At 33.8% G+C, this 17027-nt stretch overlaps 3 protein-coding genes across 3 annotated transcripts; all 3 read left to right on the forward strand.

Annotated features, from left to right (window-relative positions):
• Positions 1 to 453: 453 nt before the first annotated feature.
• On the forward strand, positions 454 to 3465 carry LOC143586164 (light-inducible protein CPRF2-like). The gene is made up of 6 exons (XM_077067766.1): positions 454 to 738; positions 1280 to 1346; positions 1502 to 1658; positions 1730 to 1805; positions 1934 to 2059; positions 3134 to 3465. The coding sequence occupies exons 1-6, from the start codon at positions 535 to 537 to the stop codon at positions 3260 to 3262; spliced, it is 759 nt and encodes a 252-aa protein (XP_076923881.1). The 5' UTR covers positions 454 to 534; the 3' UTR covers positions 3263 to 3465.
• A 720-nt stretch (positions 3466 to 4185) lies between these two features.
• Positions 4186 to 7478, forward strand: LOC143586161 (acid phosphatase 1-like). The gene is made up of 3 exons (XM_077067762.1): positions 4186 to 4658; positions 6289 to 6498; positions 7170 to 7478. Exons 1-3 carry the CDS (start codon positions 4258 to 4260, stop codon positions 7252 to 7254), a joined length of 696 nt encoding a protein of 231 aa, XP_076923877.1. The 5' UTR covers positions 4186 to 4257; the 3' UTR covers positions 7255 to 7478.
• A 7840-nt stretch (positions 7479 to 15318) lies between these two features.
• LOC143586162 (profilin-1-like) lies at positions 15319 to 16518 on the forward strand. Its single transcript, XM_077067763.1, has 3 exons — positions 15319 to 15477; positions 16050 to 16187; positions 16324 to 16518. Exons 1-3 carry the CDS (start codon positions 15349 to 15351, stop codon positions 16456 to 16458), a joined length of 402 nt encoding a protein of 133 aa, XP_076923878.1. The 5' UTR covers positions 15319 to 15348; the 3' UTR covers positions 16459 to 16518.
• The last annotated feature ends 509 nt before the right edge of the window (positions 16519 to 17027 follow it).

Below are 17027 nucleotides of genomic sequence, written 5' to 3' on the forward strand. Positions count from 1 at the left end.
ATACTGAACTTGATTTAAAAAAAATTCGATTAGATATGCTCAAAATCCTATAGAGTATTTTTTTTTGGAGAGCATTTTAAAAATACTGAACTTGATTTAAAAAAAATTCGATTAGATATGCTCAAAATCCTATAGAGTATTTTTTTTTGGAGAGCATTTTAAAAATACTGAACTTGATTTAAAAAAAATTCGGCGAATTTTTTATAACTTTCTGACGAATTAGACAAGTCGACTTATATAACTCGAAACATATTTAATAAAATTAATTTTTCTTTTTTTGATAAATTGGAGAACTTTGAATTAACTGAATTATTTTAAATCACAGTTTATATATTTTGCTTAAACTAGCCGTAAAAGGAAACTATAAAAATTGATAAAAGAATTAGAGAAAAATGATTTGAATTCAAAAATGAGGCTCTAAATATAGCATGCATATATTTATAAATGGTGCATGTATATATATTCCATTGCAATATTGTTTATATACATATATATGTGTGACATTGGATCATCCTATTCATCAAAGAACAAGTCATGTCCGAGTGGGATTTAGATAGCTTACTCCAAGACCCATGGACACCACCAGACAACGTCGTCATAGTCGATCAAAGTCAGTCATTCGCAGCCACTAATAATTTAGGTGCAGCTGCGACGATGTCGCATAATGATCCGGAAGAGTACCAGAGATACCTCAAGAGTCAACTTGAACTCGCTTGTGCAGCTGTTGCTTTAACTATGGTTTGCTTATATTATTTATATGTGCATACTTTTTAACAATGTTGTAAAAGTAGGTCTACAAGGCCGAGTACTCGCTAAGGTATGGCGCCAATGCGAGTTTCTTTAACTTCCCCTAGTTATTAAGAATCGATCAAAGTTGGTCAACTTTGGCCAGAATCACATTTAGCCGGCCAAGTTGGGCTGATTTTGACTTAAAAAATAAAACATAATTTCTTTTTCTGTAATATTAAATAAAAAATATCATTTTTTTTAACTAACATATAGCAATTTTTTGAATTATTTAGTATTTAAAAATGTATTCTCTTATTTACATTGATATTCACTTATTTTGTTGTATATATTAATAATAATAAATTTATAATATTTGACATATATATAATCTCCAAAATTTAATTTGTTATATATTTACCATTTCCGATTCCTCTGAGAACCCTTAACTCCCGAGCCAACCGTCTAAGGTCCGCCTAGCGACTTTTACGGCATTGCTTTTTAATAAGAGATTTCATAGGATAATAATTTTATTCAAGATTTGTTTTTACAGGGATCTTCTAAAAGAACTCAAGATTTCACTACTCAACAAGACATTGTATCACAGGCTCCTTCTATAGGTTTGTTAGAACAATTGTTAAACCATAATACCAGCAATCTAATATATGTTTTAACTTTGTTTGTTTAACATTTTATTTTTTTTGTTATAAGTTTATGGGCTGAAAGTATACATGTGTGTGTTTGTTTGTAACTTTGTATTGGTTGATAATATTAGTGTATGTTGATGAAACTGTTATACAAAACAACAATGTAATCTCAGTGACATCGGCAACAAGTGGATCATCGAAACAACTATCAGATGATGATCACCTTGATATAGATACAGAAAAAACTCTGAATGCAGACGCTACGGATGTCAAACGTGTTAGAAGGTAAGTTGCGTTGGGTTGACTCGCCAACATTTTTCTTGTCGGTTATTAAAATATTATTATTGTTTTTGTAGAATGATATCGAACAGAGAATCCGCTAGACGTTCAAGAAGAAGAAAGCAGGATCGGTTGGCTGAGCTTGAGGCAAAGGTTTATTTTTTTACAAAATGTCAAATGATATTATAGTTTAGAAGAGTATAGTGTAATAATAATATTTCTCTAGTTCAAAAGTTATAGAGTAATAATAATTACACGACATTTTATATGCTTGTTTTTAGGCTGCTCAATTGAGGATTGAACATTCTGCGTTACTGAAGCGTATTTCTGACATTAACCAAAAGCGTAATGAAGCTGCTGTTGATAATAGAGTGCTGAAAGCGGATGTTGAAACTATGAAAGCCAAGGTCAGTTAGTTTCTAAACTGATAAGAACCTTAGTGATGTAAATAAACTTTTCGTATTCGATAGTAATTGTTACTCGATAAGAACCTTAGTGCACAAGTAGGGATTTTATTGAGTCGTGCCAAACTAAAGTTCACATGAGTTGGAGCTCAAGCGCAGTCAATTTCAAGCTTTATTTCTAAAGTTCAAACTCGGCTCATAAATTGATAACTACACAAGCTTGAACTTGATATGGGCTCGGCTCATTTATTATTTTTTATGTATTTATTTTAATTAATCTTTTAAACATTATTATAATTATAGTTATATATATATATAATGACCAGGAGGTGTAAGCGAGCGGAGCCTGAGCTTGCATAAGCTCGAGTTCAACGTATTTACTCTAAGCAAGCACAAGCTCGGCCCGGATCAGCTCATTTATATACATTTATAAAATATTTATTTAATTTGTTTATAAATATATAGATATAATTATTCATATGTTTTTGTAATTATAATTTTGAACATATAATAAAGCATGCATCATGGAGATATTTTAATCATGTCTTCATATATAAAATTTATCATGTAAATATGTAATTATAAATTTTTTATGCGAAATAAAAATTAATTTTCACATAAATGACTTGACTGAAGGCAGTTAGTCGAGTTTGATATGTGAAGCTCGGGCTTGAGCTTGTTTTGACGTATTTGCGAGCTAGTTTTAAGTAGATCACAAGCAGCCATGGCTTGTTCACACCACTGTATATAATGTAGCATATTTTATTTGTTTTTTTTTGTTATATCTATGTATATAATAATATTATTATGTAATTATATATTATATTATAGAAGTAAAATTATATGTAATATAAGAATAGGGTCACGAGTCTAAATAGGCTTGGTGTATGGAGGTCAAACTCGAGCTCATTTCCTACTTTAGGCATGCATTCAAGCTTGAGCTCGTTTAAGCTTTATTTGAACTTTTAGCCAACGTGCACCTTGGCTCGTATACACTTCATGCATATGGATCACGGGTTTGGGTCAAACAATCTCGTTGCAATTAATATCCGGATAACCTATCAAACATGTATGCAGGTAAAGATGGCTGAAGAAAGCGTGAAAAGACTTATTCCCGGATTTAACCCAATGGTTCAACCTGTATCCAATTTATCAACTATGGCTTCATCCACAGATGACATGAATCAGCAACATGACATGAATTAGCGGCGACAATTGGGGTCATTAGTGACGAAAGTAGCGCTAGACGAATCAGACAAGTCAGACTTTCGAAAACCGAATATGTAATGAAGTTAATTTTTCTTTTTTTAATAAATTGTGGAACTTTGAATTATGCTTTATTTCAGATCGTTATTTATTTCGCTTAAATTCGCTGTAAAAGGAAACTATGAAAATTGACAAAATTTATAGAAAAAAATCATTGAATACAAAATTGAGGCTCTAAAGTCTAAATGATGCCATTCTATTCAACACCTAGTTATTTGTCATATGATCAAGGCCATCTTTGAGAATCATTAAAAAAAATTAGTACATGTTGTTCAATCTAACTATCAACCTTTTTGTGTGTGTGTTTGTGTTTCAAGATTTTTTCTTTATGTATTTTAATATATATTTTTAATTTTTATAGGCAAAAGATCCAATACAATAATAACTTAACATACAATAGGTACGTGATTCTCTTTTTTCACGAATCGATCCATGAAATCACATCCCAACATCTCGGAATGCTCAACACATACCCAATTAACCATCGATTCACCGAAAAAAATAGATTTGGATCGTTAATCGATCATTTTTTTACTTTTTTTATGAAACCCGTTTTTGAGCGTATTATGAGCGTTTTAGGTTTCCGGCTGAGCATTTTTTGAGCGTTTTAGTATTTTTGCCTTGTTTTTTTACCTTTGAGCGTCCCGCGTACCTGTCGTATGTTAAAGCATTATTGTATAGTATCTCGACTTTATTTTTATAATATTAATTATTGTATTTGTATTTTTCTTATTAATATATAGCATACTTTAAAGAGTTGAAGATTGGGCCACGATATATATATAATATTATTATCTTAAACAATACATACACCTAACATATTATTATTATTATTATTATTATTATTATTATTATTCAATTCCATTCCATTCCATTATTGGCCATTGAATCATCAAATCCGGCGAAGCCACCATACCGGAGAACGTGGTCCCACCATGAACTCCGGCCAATTCGCCGTCACAATCCTCCTCCTCATCACCACCGTCTCTTCATCCGAACGATTAATCCGGTTGCCACGTGGGTATCACCGATCACCGGCTTATTATTCCGACACCCACCGTAAAACCAACGACAATACGTTCTGTGAAAGCTGGAAGTTTTCCATCGAAGCTAACGAGGCCGGAGTATGGTACCTTGTGCCGGAGCGGTGTGTTCAATTCGTGAAGGAGTATATGAATGGTGACAGGTACCGGTCGGATTCGGAGGTGGTTGGTGAGAATGCGGTGGAGTTTGCGAAGACGGTGAATGTTTCCGGTGATGGGTTGGATGCCTGGGTCTTTGATATTGATGAGACCTTGGTGTCTAATTTGCCGTATTATGTTGATCATGGATACGGGTATGTAAGCTATAATATTATGAATCGAAATAAGTCGGGTGCGGGATGTATATTTATAAATTTATTCATTTTATTAATGACATTTAGAATTGGCTCTTTCTCTAGTCTGTCCACCCTAGATCCGGTAGACCCGCCAACTTAATAATCATCTCCCGACTAGATTTTCAACCAACCAGGTCACGTCACATGCCATTATTCGGTCGAGACACCCCGATTTAAAAAAAAAAAAAAAAAAAAAAGCAGGTGGGCCCACAAGATATCTTCAGTTCATGTTTCCAGCGGTCTGCCAAGTTTCAGTCCGGGTTGTCACTGATGTCCCCGGCGAGACGCCGGGGACATCTTTGTTGGTCCGGTTGAAACCTGGCAGTCCGCTGGGAACATGAACTGAAGATATCTTGCGGGCCCACCTGCCTTTTTTTCTTTTTTTATTTTTAAATCGGGGTGTCTCGACCAAATATTGGCATGTGGTGTAACCTGGTTAGTTGAAAATCTAGTTGGGAGATGATTATTAAGTAGGCGAGTCGATAGGATTTCGGTGGGTAGGTATCAAAATTAGATGAATGTGCATCAAATTAACTATAGCTTAAGTTTCTGTTTATGAGTTTTGAATTGTGATTGGATTTATTGTTTAGATATTGTAGTTCATTGGATTGATTTGTTGACCAATGTGAATTATGGATGTAAACGAGCCGGGCCGAGCTTATTTGACTTATGAGAGATTGAGCTCAGCCCGTTTTGACTTATGAGAGCTCAAGCTCGACTCGTTTCGACCTCTTTTTCTAAAGCTCGAGTTCGGCTCGTGAGTTGTTTCTTCAAGCTCGGGATCATTTATTTATTAATTTATATACATTTTAATCATTTTATATATTTTAAGAGAAACCTTAGTCCTTAAATGAGCATAAGCTTGGTAATGCAGTGTAAAATTAATACATCAAAATCCAAAAAGAGGTAATATTCATACATAGAAATCCAAAAAGAGCTTCCCATACAAGCCTCAAGCTTGGGCTCGGGCTCTATAACTAAACGAGATTTATTTGGCTCGAGCTTTGAAAAGAGCTTCCCATACAAGCCTTGAGCTTGGGCTCGGGCTCAATAACTAAACGATATTTATTTAAGGCTTGGGCTCGATAACTAAACGAGCTTTATTTAAGGCTTGAGTTTTTTTTATCGATCCGACCTCGATTAGCTCGTGAACATGGTGCACACTTGTTTGAGTTTGTTATGCTCCATCTTACGGGTTCGACCCTAAGCTATTGGGGCTCCCTTGATGAATCCGGGGGCAGCCCCCCTGGCAGCAATCCTGGATATATGATTTATTCATCGTTTTTTGGACACTCCCTGCCTGGCTGCGGTCAAGCACTCGAGCCAAAAAAACAGGTGAGTTTGTTTAGGCAATGGGGGATTCAAGGGGGCAAGTCCGGGGCATCGCCCCGGGTAGCAATCCTGGATATACGAGTTCTTCATCTTGGTTGCTATCTGGTTCTCGAATTCCCATTGCTTCCTCTAAGTTTCATTTGTTGTGCACATCTACAAAGTTGGTTAATATATATATATAGGGAAAATGCAAAAAAATATAATGCTTTAACATAATATCCTTTATTATTGACTAGATTGATTTTTTTCTAAACAGATCAGAGGTCTTTAACGAGAAGGCTTTCGATGAGTGGGTAGACTTAGCCGAGGCACCCGCCTTACCTGCAAGTTTCAGGTTATACACAGAGCTTCTACAGTTGGGATTCAAGATTTTCTTATTAACGGGCCGAAGTGAATTTCAAAGAGAAGCTACTAATAAGAATCTCCAGTATGCAGGATACACCAACTATGAAAAGCTTTTCTTAAGGTAATTTATCTCTAAAACCTAGTCCTGTAAACGAACCGAATGAACACGAACAATGGAACAAGGGTATGTTCGTGTTTATTTATTTAACTTTAAGTGAACACGAAGACGAACAGGTAATCAAACAAATATTTGTGTTCATGTTCGTTTGTTTAAAAAATGAGCATGTTTGTGTTCGTTTATGTTTGTTCGTAAAAATTAAACGAAATGTTCACAAACGTAAACTAACACTAACAAACATAAATGAACACACTAAATTAAATATGAACAAACAAATATGAAACAGTAAGTACACGATCAACAAATATAGGTTTTTATTTACTTAATACGTTTATTTGTTTTTAAAAATCTATATAATTTCATTGTTAAATGGGTTGATTAAACAAACGGACACAAATGAACGAACATAAACGAACGAATGAAAATAAGCAATCATATAGGAACAAACATAAACGAAGGAAACATGGTGTTCTTGTTCGTTCGTTCGTTTATTAAGTAAATGAACATAAAGGGACTTCCAACCAAACAGTTCACTGACGTTCGGCTCGTTTACAGGCCTAAAAACACTACAATATTATTATGATTATATTACTTTTCATGTATATATTAATAGTAACTATCATTGTCCAACAAGGGCGTTTTCACAGTTTTGATAATGTTTATTAATGAAACAGGGGAGATTCAGATTTAGGTAAAACAGCTACTGTGTACAAGTCTGAAAAGAGACAGGAGTTAGTAGATGCAGGCTATCGGGTATGAGGGAGCTCGGGAGACCAGTGGAGTGATTTATTTGGTTTTGCAAGAGCAGACAGATCTTTTAAACTTCCAAATCCATTGTATTACATCCCCTGAAAACAATCAAATTTCCAAAACAGATTTATACCCACGGCCGCGGTGTTTCATTGTATCTCGTTGTATTTCTTATTCTTAAGTCTGTAGTTTTGACTTGTTTCTTATTAATGGTTAGATTCTGGTTCAAGAAATATGTTGAAAGTTGTTCAAAATGTGTTATTAATAACTGTTTTCTTAAAAGTTTTGGTTATATTTTTTCAAATGGTAAGGATTCAAGTCTGGTGGTTGTCAAAAGAATCTGATAAAGGTTATAATTGTTATGAATTATTGATGAATGATGATGGATGACACAATTGTCAAACACCTTTATTCACACAAACACTCCAAATGAAATATAATAGTTGAGATTGTCGGTAGATTTACTTTTTAAATAGTAGATTTGATATTATAAATAGCATGTATTTGTAACGAAGTTATCCATCCCGGTAGAACTAACAATTCACATATATCTCTTCACTCTCTTGTCTCTTAGATATAATAAAGTTCAATTATTACTTCAATAATCTTGTTATAATTAGAGCTAATATTATAACACGTTATCAGCACGAGCCGCTTATATCCTAACCAAGAAAGGTAATAGACACAAATGTATCTACAAAAGCATCATAAACACTTCTTTAATTATGTGCATTAGATATATATCTATGCATATACATATACTAACTAATATACTGAGTAATAGCAATAATGTGTATAAATATTGTTATTAAAATTTGATAACTATTCTAACTTTTATTTATATATGCACACTAATATCTCATTTAGAAGTTAGATTTATTTACACTAACAATTCTATTCTTATTATTGTGCATACTAATTATATATATTTTATAAAATAAACTTTATTTAATATCTTATTTATTATCTTACTTTAAAATAATTAATATTATATATTATATATATATACACACACAAACGGTAATGTTACCGTTATAAACGGTAATATAACCGTTATAAAAGGGTTATAAATTTTCACTATAAATAACCAATCATTAACCCCATTTCATTTACAACAAACATTCTTCTTATTAAATTTATCCAAGATAAAATTCTCAAAATGATTCACCCGGTTTTGATGTTGGTCACTATAATGTTTATACTACTTCTCATTCTAATTTTTAATCTCTCATCTGAAGATTTCGGCATTTTCTTTTTCTTTTATATGTTTATAGCTCTACCAATATATTGTATCTCATTGTTGATTGATATATATGGATTCTAATATTTATCTTATTATTTGCTCTATTATGTTTAGCAACAAAATGTCAAATATAGCAAAACTCGAATTCCCTGCACTCAACATTTCTGGAGAAAATTATATGTCTTGGACAGCAAATGTCAAAAGACATTTAAAATCTATGGATGTGTTAGACACAATCCAAGAACACAATGATTGCTCTGACCGGGATAAAGCAAGAGCTGATGTTTTCATCCATAAACATATTGATGAATTACTACAGCATGAGTATTTTAATTATGATAACCCATATATGATATGGGAAGATTTGAAAAGCAGATTCGGTCATCTAAAGGAAGTTTTACTTCCTACTTCTAGAGATGAATGGAACAGTCTTAGGTTCCAAGATTTTAAGAGGGTAAATGATTACACCTCTGCTTTATACCGAATTTGTTCAAAGCTAGAATTTTGTGGGTATCCCGTAACAGAGGAAGAAAAGTTAGAGAAAACTTTCTCCACGTTTCATGCATCAAATATAAACTTGCAAACACATTATCGTTTGCAGAATTTTAGGAGATACTCTGATCTAAATGCATTACTCCTTGTAGCAGAGAAAAATAATGAATTATTGATGAAAAATCATCAATCTCGTCCCACGGGTTCATTAGCAATACCAGAAGCACATGTTGCTCACAAAAGTTCTGATAAAAATTCTGATCATAAATGGGAACAAAGTCGAGGACGAGGCCATGGACGTGGACGTGGTCATTTTGACAAAAGCCATTTTAATGATCGTAAGCATCCATTCAAATGGAACAATAACTCTTACGGTCGTGGTCGTGGCCGTGGTCGTGGTCGTAACCAGAGAGCCAATAATTATCATGTCCCACACAATACCAATTCCAACCACCAAAATAAATGGAATGAAGCTGGTAGGTCCGAAAACAATGGCACTTCATGTTTTAGACGTGGAAGTACAAACCACTGGGCAAAGGCTTGTCGCACAGCTCCACATCTGTGTGAACTGTACCAAGCCTCTCTAAAAGGAAAAGAGAAAGAAGTGAACCATGTTGATAACTTTAATAATATCAATGCTGAGCTGAGCGTTGAAGACTTTGGGGTGGAACTTTGAAACAAAGTTGCTTGACTACTATAATTAGATGCAGTTATTAAGTGTGTTCTCATTATTTTTAATTATGTAGTTCCTCTTTCATGTACTACTTGTGTTTCAATTAAATAAAGTTCTTATTAAAATATCATATGTCTTCGTTATACACTTATTTTTTTCTTAATATTTTTCAAGATTTAAAATGAAAATCACCGGAGCACAAGATCAAACAAATGAAGAAGATATATGTATAGCGAATAGTGGAGCCACGCATACTATACTTAGATCTAAAAAATATTTTTATAAACTGAAACCAACAAAAGGGATCATCAATACAATATCAGGTCCTACAAACTTGATAGAAGGAGTGGGAAAAGCTAATTTAGCATTACCAAATGGTACAAAGCTCAAAATAGAAAATGCTTTATTTTCCCCAAAATCAACAAGAAATTTGTTGAGTTTCAGAAACATATATCATAATGGATATGATACTCAGTCAAGGACTGTTAGTAATGAAAAATATTTGCATATCATAAGCAAAGATCAAATATTGGAAAAATTGCCAATGCTCCATTCTGGTTTGCATTATACATATATAAATGTGCCTCAAGCACATATGGCAGTCAAAGAAAATTGTTGCCATTCTTGTATCATAAACTTATGGCATGACAGATTAGGCCATCCAGGATCCACAATGATGAAAAGGATCATTGAAAATACACATGGGCATCCACTGAAAGGTCAAAAGATCCACAAAATAGATAAAATGCCTCAATGTACATCTTGTTCTCTTGGAAAATTAATTACAAGGCCTTCGCCATTAAAAGTCGATAAAGAAACACCAATATTTCTTGAAAGAATTTAAGGTGACATATGTGGACCAATTCATCCACCATGTGGACCATTTAGATACTTCATGGTCTTAATAGACGCATCCAGCAGATGGTCTAATATCTCTTTATTATCGACTCGTAATGTTGCTTTTGCAAAATTTCTTGCTCAAATTATCAAATTACGTGCACATTTTCCGGATTATACCATTAAAAGAGTAAGGCTTGATAATGCGGGAGAATTTACATCACATGCTTTTGATGATTATTGCATGTCTGTGGGGATTGTTGTAGAACACCCTGTTGCTCATGTACACACACAAAATGGCTTAGCCGAGTCGTTGATCAAACGCATACAACTAATAGCTAGACCATTAATAATGAGGACAAAACTCCCTGTTTCTATTTGGGGTCATGCAATTATGCATGCTGGATCATTAATCCGCGTGAGACCAAGTGCAAATCATAAATACTCTCCCACACAACTTGTTTCTGGAAATGAGCCAAAAATCTCTCATCTTAGAATTTTTGGTTGTGCTGTGTATGTTCCTATTGCACCACCACAACGCACAAAAATGGGTCCCCAAAGAAGGTTGGGAATATATGTTGGATATGAAACATCTTCCATCATAAGATACCTTGAACCTTTAACAGGTGATGTATTTACAGCACGTTTTGCTGATTGTCATTTTAACGAGACAATGTTCCCGACATTAGGGGGAGAAATGAAAAAGCAAGAAAGAGATATATCATGGTGTGTGCCATCATTGTTACACCTAGACCCAAGATCAAAACAAAGTGAGACAGAGGTTCAAAAAATAATACATCTACAAGAAATTGCAAATCAGTTACCTGATGCATTTACTGATATAAACAGGGTCACTAAATCTCATATACCAGCTGCTAATGCTCCAGCTCGAGTTGAGATTCCAAGCAAGCAAAACCATAATAATGCACCTCATGAATCTCAAAAACGTTTAAAACGTGGAAGGCCAATCGGTTCAAAGGATAAAAATCCTCGAAAAAGAAAGGGTTCTGAGAAGGATACTGACCCTAAGGAAGGAATGATTGACAAAACCTTCCCTCAGGAAAGAATAAATGATATAACATTTCCTCAGGAAGAAATAAATGATTCCAATAAAGAATTGTCAATAAACTATGGTAAATCACATATAATGTGGGATCGAGATGAAATGGAAAATATTGATGATATATTTTCTTATTCTGTGGCAAGCGATATCATGGAAGAAAATGATGACCCTGAACCAAAATCTGTAGATGATTGTAAAAATCGACAAGATTGGAACAAATGGAAAGATGCTATGCAAGCTGAATTAAACTCACTAAACAATCGAAAGGTTTTTGGACCTATTGTCATTACACCAAAGTCAATGAAACCTGTAGGATATAAATGGGTTTTTGTGAGAAAACGAAATGAGAAAAATGAAGTTACAAGATATAAAGCAAGACTTGTAGCTCAAGGTTTTTCTCAGAGGCCAGGAATTGACTATGAAGAAACGTATTCTCCTGTCATGGATGCTATTACGTTTAGATATTTAATCAGCTTAGCAGTCTCTAAAAATTTAGAGATGCGCCTTATGGATGTTGTCACAGCTTACTTGTATGGATCACTAGATAGTGACATCTATATGAAAATTCCCGAAGGATTTAAACTCCCCGATGCAATAAGCTCAAAGCCTAAGGAAATGTATTCCATCAAATTACAAAGATCCTTGTATGGACTGAAACAATCTGGAAGGATGTGGTACAATCGTTTGAGTGATTATTTGATAAGCAAAGGATACACAAATAATCTTATTTGTCCATGTGTCTTCATCAAGAAGACAACATCAGGATATGTGATCATAGCTGTGTATGTTGACGATCTAAATTTAATTGGGACACAAAAAAGAAATTAATGAAGCAATTGCTCTTTTAAAGAAAGAATTCGAAATGAAAGATCTTGGAAAAACCAAATATTGTCTTGGTTTACAAATTGAGCATATGCATAATGGGATACTTGTGCATCAGTCAACTTATACTGAGAAACTCTTAAAACGTTTCAATATGGACAAAGCAAATCCTTTAAGCACACCGATGGTTGTTAGATCACTCAATGTTGACAATGATCCATTTCGTCCTTGCGAAGATAATGAAGAGATTCTTGGTCCCGAAGTACCATACCTCAGTGCAATTGGAGCACTTACGTATCTTACTAACTGTACAAGACCTGACATTTCTTTTGCAGTTAATTTATTGGCAAGATTCAGTTCATCCCCTACTAAAAGACATTAAACATATTTTTCGGTATTTAAAAGGAACTGTTGATTTAGGTTTATTTTATCCTAACGATTCAAAAGAAGGGTTAGTTGGTTATGCAGATGCAGGTTATTTATCTGATCCCCATAAAGCAAAATCTCAAACTGGATATGTATTTAAGAATGGAGGAACTGCGATTTCATGGCGTTCTCAGAAACAAACACTCATTGCAACATCTTCAAATCATGCTGAAGTCATTGCATTGCATGAAGCTTCAAGAGAATGTGTATGGTTAAGATCTATGTCACGACACATATTGATTTCTTGTGGACTAGAGAAAGATCGAATTCCAACTCCTATCTATGAAGATAATGCAGCTTGTGTCTCGCAAATGAAAAAAGGATATATCAAAAGTGACAGAACAAAGCATATACCACCAAGATACTTTGAGTATACTCGAGACCTTATTAAAGACAATCAGGTTGAAATGAGATATGTCCAGTCCAGCAACAACTCAGCTGATCTTTTCACAAAAGCACTTCCCACAGCAACATTCAGGAAACATGTTCATGATATTGGCATGCGCCATGTACGAACAATGTAACGACCTGCAATTTGAGGGGGAGCTATATACTGCACTCTTTTTCCCTTAGCTAAAGTTTTTTCCCATTGGGTTTTCCTTTAGCAAGGTTTTTAATGAGGCAGTACTTCAAGACCCCGACGTTTTGAAATGGTGTCATCCAAGGGGGAGTGTTATGAATTATTGATGAATGATGGATGACACAATTGTCAAACACCTTTATTCACACAAACACTCCAAATGAAATATAATAGTTGAGATTGTCGGTAGATTTACTTTTTGAATAGTAGATTTGATATTATAAATAGCATGTATTTGTAACGAAGTTATCCATCCCGTTAGAACTAATAATTCACATATATCTCTTCACTCTCTTGTCTCTTAGATATAATAAAGTTCAATTATTACTTCAATAATCTTGTTATAATTAGAGCTAATATTAAAACAATAATATATATTTGATCGCAAATATTAAACGTACATATGCTGAACTTGAATAGTAGCATACTAGCATAATAACTAAAACACTTGAAGTGACATAGATGAGTGGGAGAATTATGTATGGTCTATAGATGTTGACCAGGAGGCGATAACGAGGGGGGGTGCGATGCCGACGTGGATGGTAGTGGTGCCCATGACATTAAACCACAACAGTTGCGGTGGTGAGGTGTATTCCTCTCATTCTCTTAACAAAATGGTGTAGTGTTCGGTTAGGTGGTGTTAGTTAATAGAATAGATTAGGTGTCGGTAAAAAAGATACAGATATTGATGTATTGCTAGTGATATCCACGTCTTAGAAGAGTGTAATTGCCTATTCGCATTCCAGTATGTCAGAAAAGGACGTTTACAGAGGATGCTACTTTTGTTGGTGTGATCCGTCGATTTCAATATCTTATTGAAGCTATTTTTGTTGGTGCAAACGAGTTGAGTCAAGTCCGAGCTTGACTAGACTCAAGTCAGTTCATTTTGACTTACGAGCTCTCAAGCTCGAGCTCGGCTCGTTTCGAACTCTCTCTAGAGCTCGGCTCGTTTCGAACTCTCTCTAAAGCTCGAGCTGCTTAGATCGTGGGCCCTTTTTATCATGCTCAGGTTTGACTCAATTTTTATTAATTAATTAACTTATATACCTTTCTAGTTATTTTTATATAGTTTAAGAAAAACCTTAAACGAACCAAAGTGTAGTTCGACCTCATGCAATACCTTAAACGAGCCTAAGTGAGCTTCCCATTCAAGGGCTTGAAAAAACTTGGTTCGTTTCAAACTTTTTCTCAATCCGATCTCGAGTAGTTGGTGAGTGGCTTGGCTTGTTTACACCCTTACTTTAAACTTGTAAATATATAAAATTATTTTATTTTAACATCACTAACCATCTAAGCCGTTAATGCGGAAAAATATCGGATATCGGTCAAAGACCGATATTTGAGATATCGGTGGGATATCGTTAATTTTAATATCATGTAAAATTTATATATATAGCAATTTAACACTAATAATTCAATATAGTCTCATACCATGAACATTTTAACCTTTTGCAAATTGCAAAACACTAACAATCGTAGCAAAGTAAGAATTGATTAAGACTTAAAACACTAACATTGAACACTAAAAGTTAATAATTAAGACTTAAAACACTAATATCGGGTGTATCGGTGATATATCGGTCAAATATCGATCGGTATCATTGATATTATTATCGGTACCGATATTATGAACCAATATTCTGATTTATATATCGCCAAAGATCAATAACTGATATATCACTGATATATCGGCGATATCAACTACATAGCTAACCATATATAAAGTTATTATTCTTAACAACTAGTTGTCATGTACTCATGTTACAAGGATCATTTCATATCTATTTTGGTAACACATTGTCCTTAAACAAAGGCGAAACATAATATATTTATAGGCAATAAAATACAAACCATCAACAATAACGACAACATCGCTTCTCTTCAAACAAACCTTAAATTCAACTTTAAATCTCACACTTGCAAATTATTAACAAATCGTACAATTTTCAAATAAAAACTGTCTTAAAATGTCGTGGCAAACTTATGTCGATGACCACTTAATGTGTGACATTGATGGCAGCGGTCAGCACCTTAGCTCGGCCGCTATCTTTGGTGTTGACGGCACGTTCTGGGCTAAGAGCACTTCCTTTCCTCAGGTTTGTCTTCATTTTACGAAACCCGTAACAAAAACCGACTATTTGGCTTTTGTTTTGCATGTAACAAAAACTGGAAAAAAAACAAACAAACCGGATTTATATATTTTCATTTATGGTTTAAATAATGTATAAGAATTTAATAAAATCAGATACCTTTTCCAAAATGTAGAATAATAAATTAGTTAACAAAATGATTTAGATACAAATTCATTGTTTTGGCTAATTTTTTATATCGGTCCAAATATTTCAAATTCCAATGGCGGAACCGGAAAACGGAAACCAAGCCGAACACATACTGAAAATACCAAAACCAAAAAAGCTGAAGAAACTAACCAAATTTATAGATTTTCATTTTTTATTTAATTAATTTATAAGAATTTAATAAATGTGTATATCAGAAATGTTAGCCCAAAATTATAATAATTAATTAGTTAACAAAATGATTTAGTTCCAAATTCATTATCTTGGGTTTTTTTTTTATTTCAACCCAAAAATTTTAAACTCAAATAACAAACTGTAAGTGAACCGAATTTATAGGTCTTTTTTATTTCATGTAATCATTTTATATACAGTTTAAACCCGAGGAAATTAAAGCTATCATCAAAGAATTCGATGAAACCGGTACCCTTGCCCCAACTGGTTTATTTCTTGCTGGTCAAAAGTACATGGTGCTACAAGGCGAGGCTGGAGTTGTTGTCCGTGGAAAGAAGGTAATTTCAACTTGTTTACTTTATTAATTTGTTCTGGGCCCATAAATTTTTAGGATTCTCGGGGACAGGCCTGGTTGATATGTGTTAGCTTTTATCTTTAGTTGGTCAAATGGGTAAATAATGTTTAAAATTACAGGGAGCTGGAGGGATTTGTATAAAGAAAACCGGTCAAGCCATTGTGTTTGGGCTTTACGAAGAGCCTGTAGCTCCCGGTCAATGCAACATGGTTGTGGAAAGGTTGGGTGATTATCTCGTGGACCAGGGCATGTGATTCAAGATGTTATCATTACTCGTAGTACTTATGTGTCTATAGTCTTGAATACGAGGATACAAACGGTTTTTTTCACTGTTTTTTGGGAGCTAGGATCTCCGCTTCCTTGTTACATGCCAGGTTATTTGTACCGTTATTCACGAATCGATAAGTTCAATAACTTGTTATTCAAATATGTTCAAAAGTTGGATATTATCTACTCTATGTGACAATTATGTAAATAAGAGAAATTTCATTGTACTTTTTTCTATTTTCTTTATGATACAAATGTGTTTCATATCTTTGTTTTCTGTTGTTTGTTTGGTTGATGGAAACATCAATGAAGCAAAAAAAATTTATGCATTAATATTTTACTTATAACTTAACAAGTTGTCGATACATTTATTACAGAAAAGCATGAGAATAATAATCTTAATTAGATATATTTATACGTGAGCATATATACGCCACCTAAGTTTTAATCACCGTAATAATGCAAACAACAATCATTCATTTGTACCCGGTTTTTATCACTGTAATAAAAAATGCATAAAACAAGTTTGCGATCTATTTTTAAGTTTGTGTTTCAT

This window comes from Bidens hawaiensis, unplaced genomic scaffold (genome assembly GCF_021521415.1).
Source record: "Bidens hawaiensis isolate Kalapana, Puna unplaced genomic scaffold, B.hawaiensis_p1.1 tig00034388_1, whole genome shotgun sequence".
In the NCBI taxonomy this organism is placed as follows: Eukaryota; Viridiplantae; Streptophyta; class Magnoliopsida; order Asterales; family Asteraceae; genus Bidens; species Bidens hawaiensis.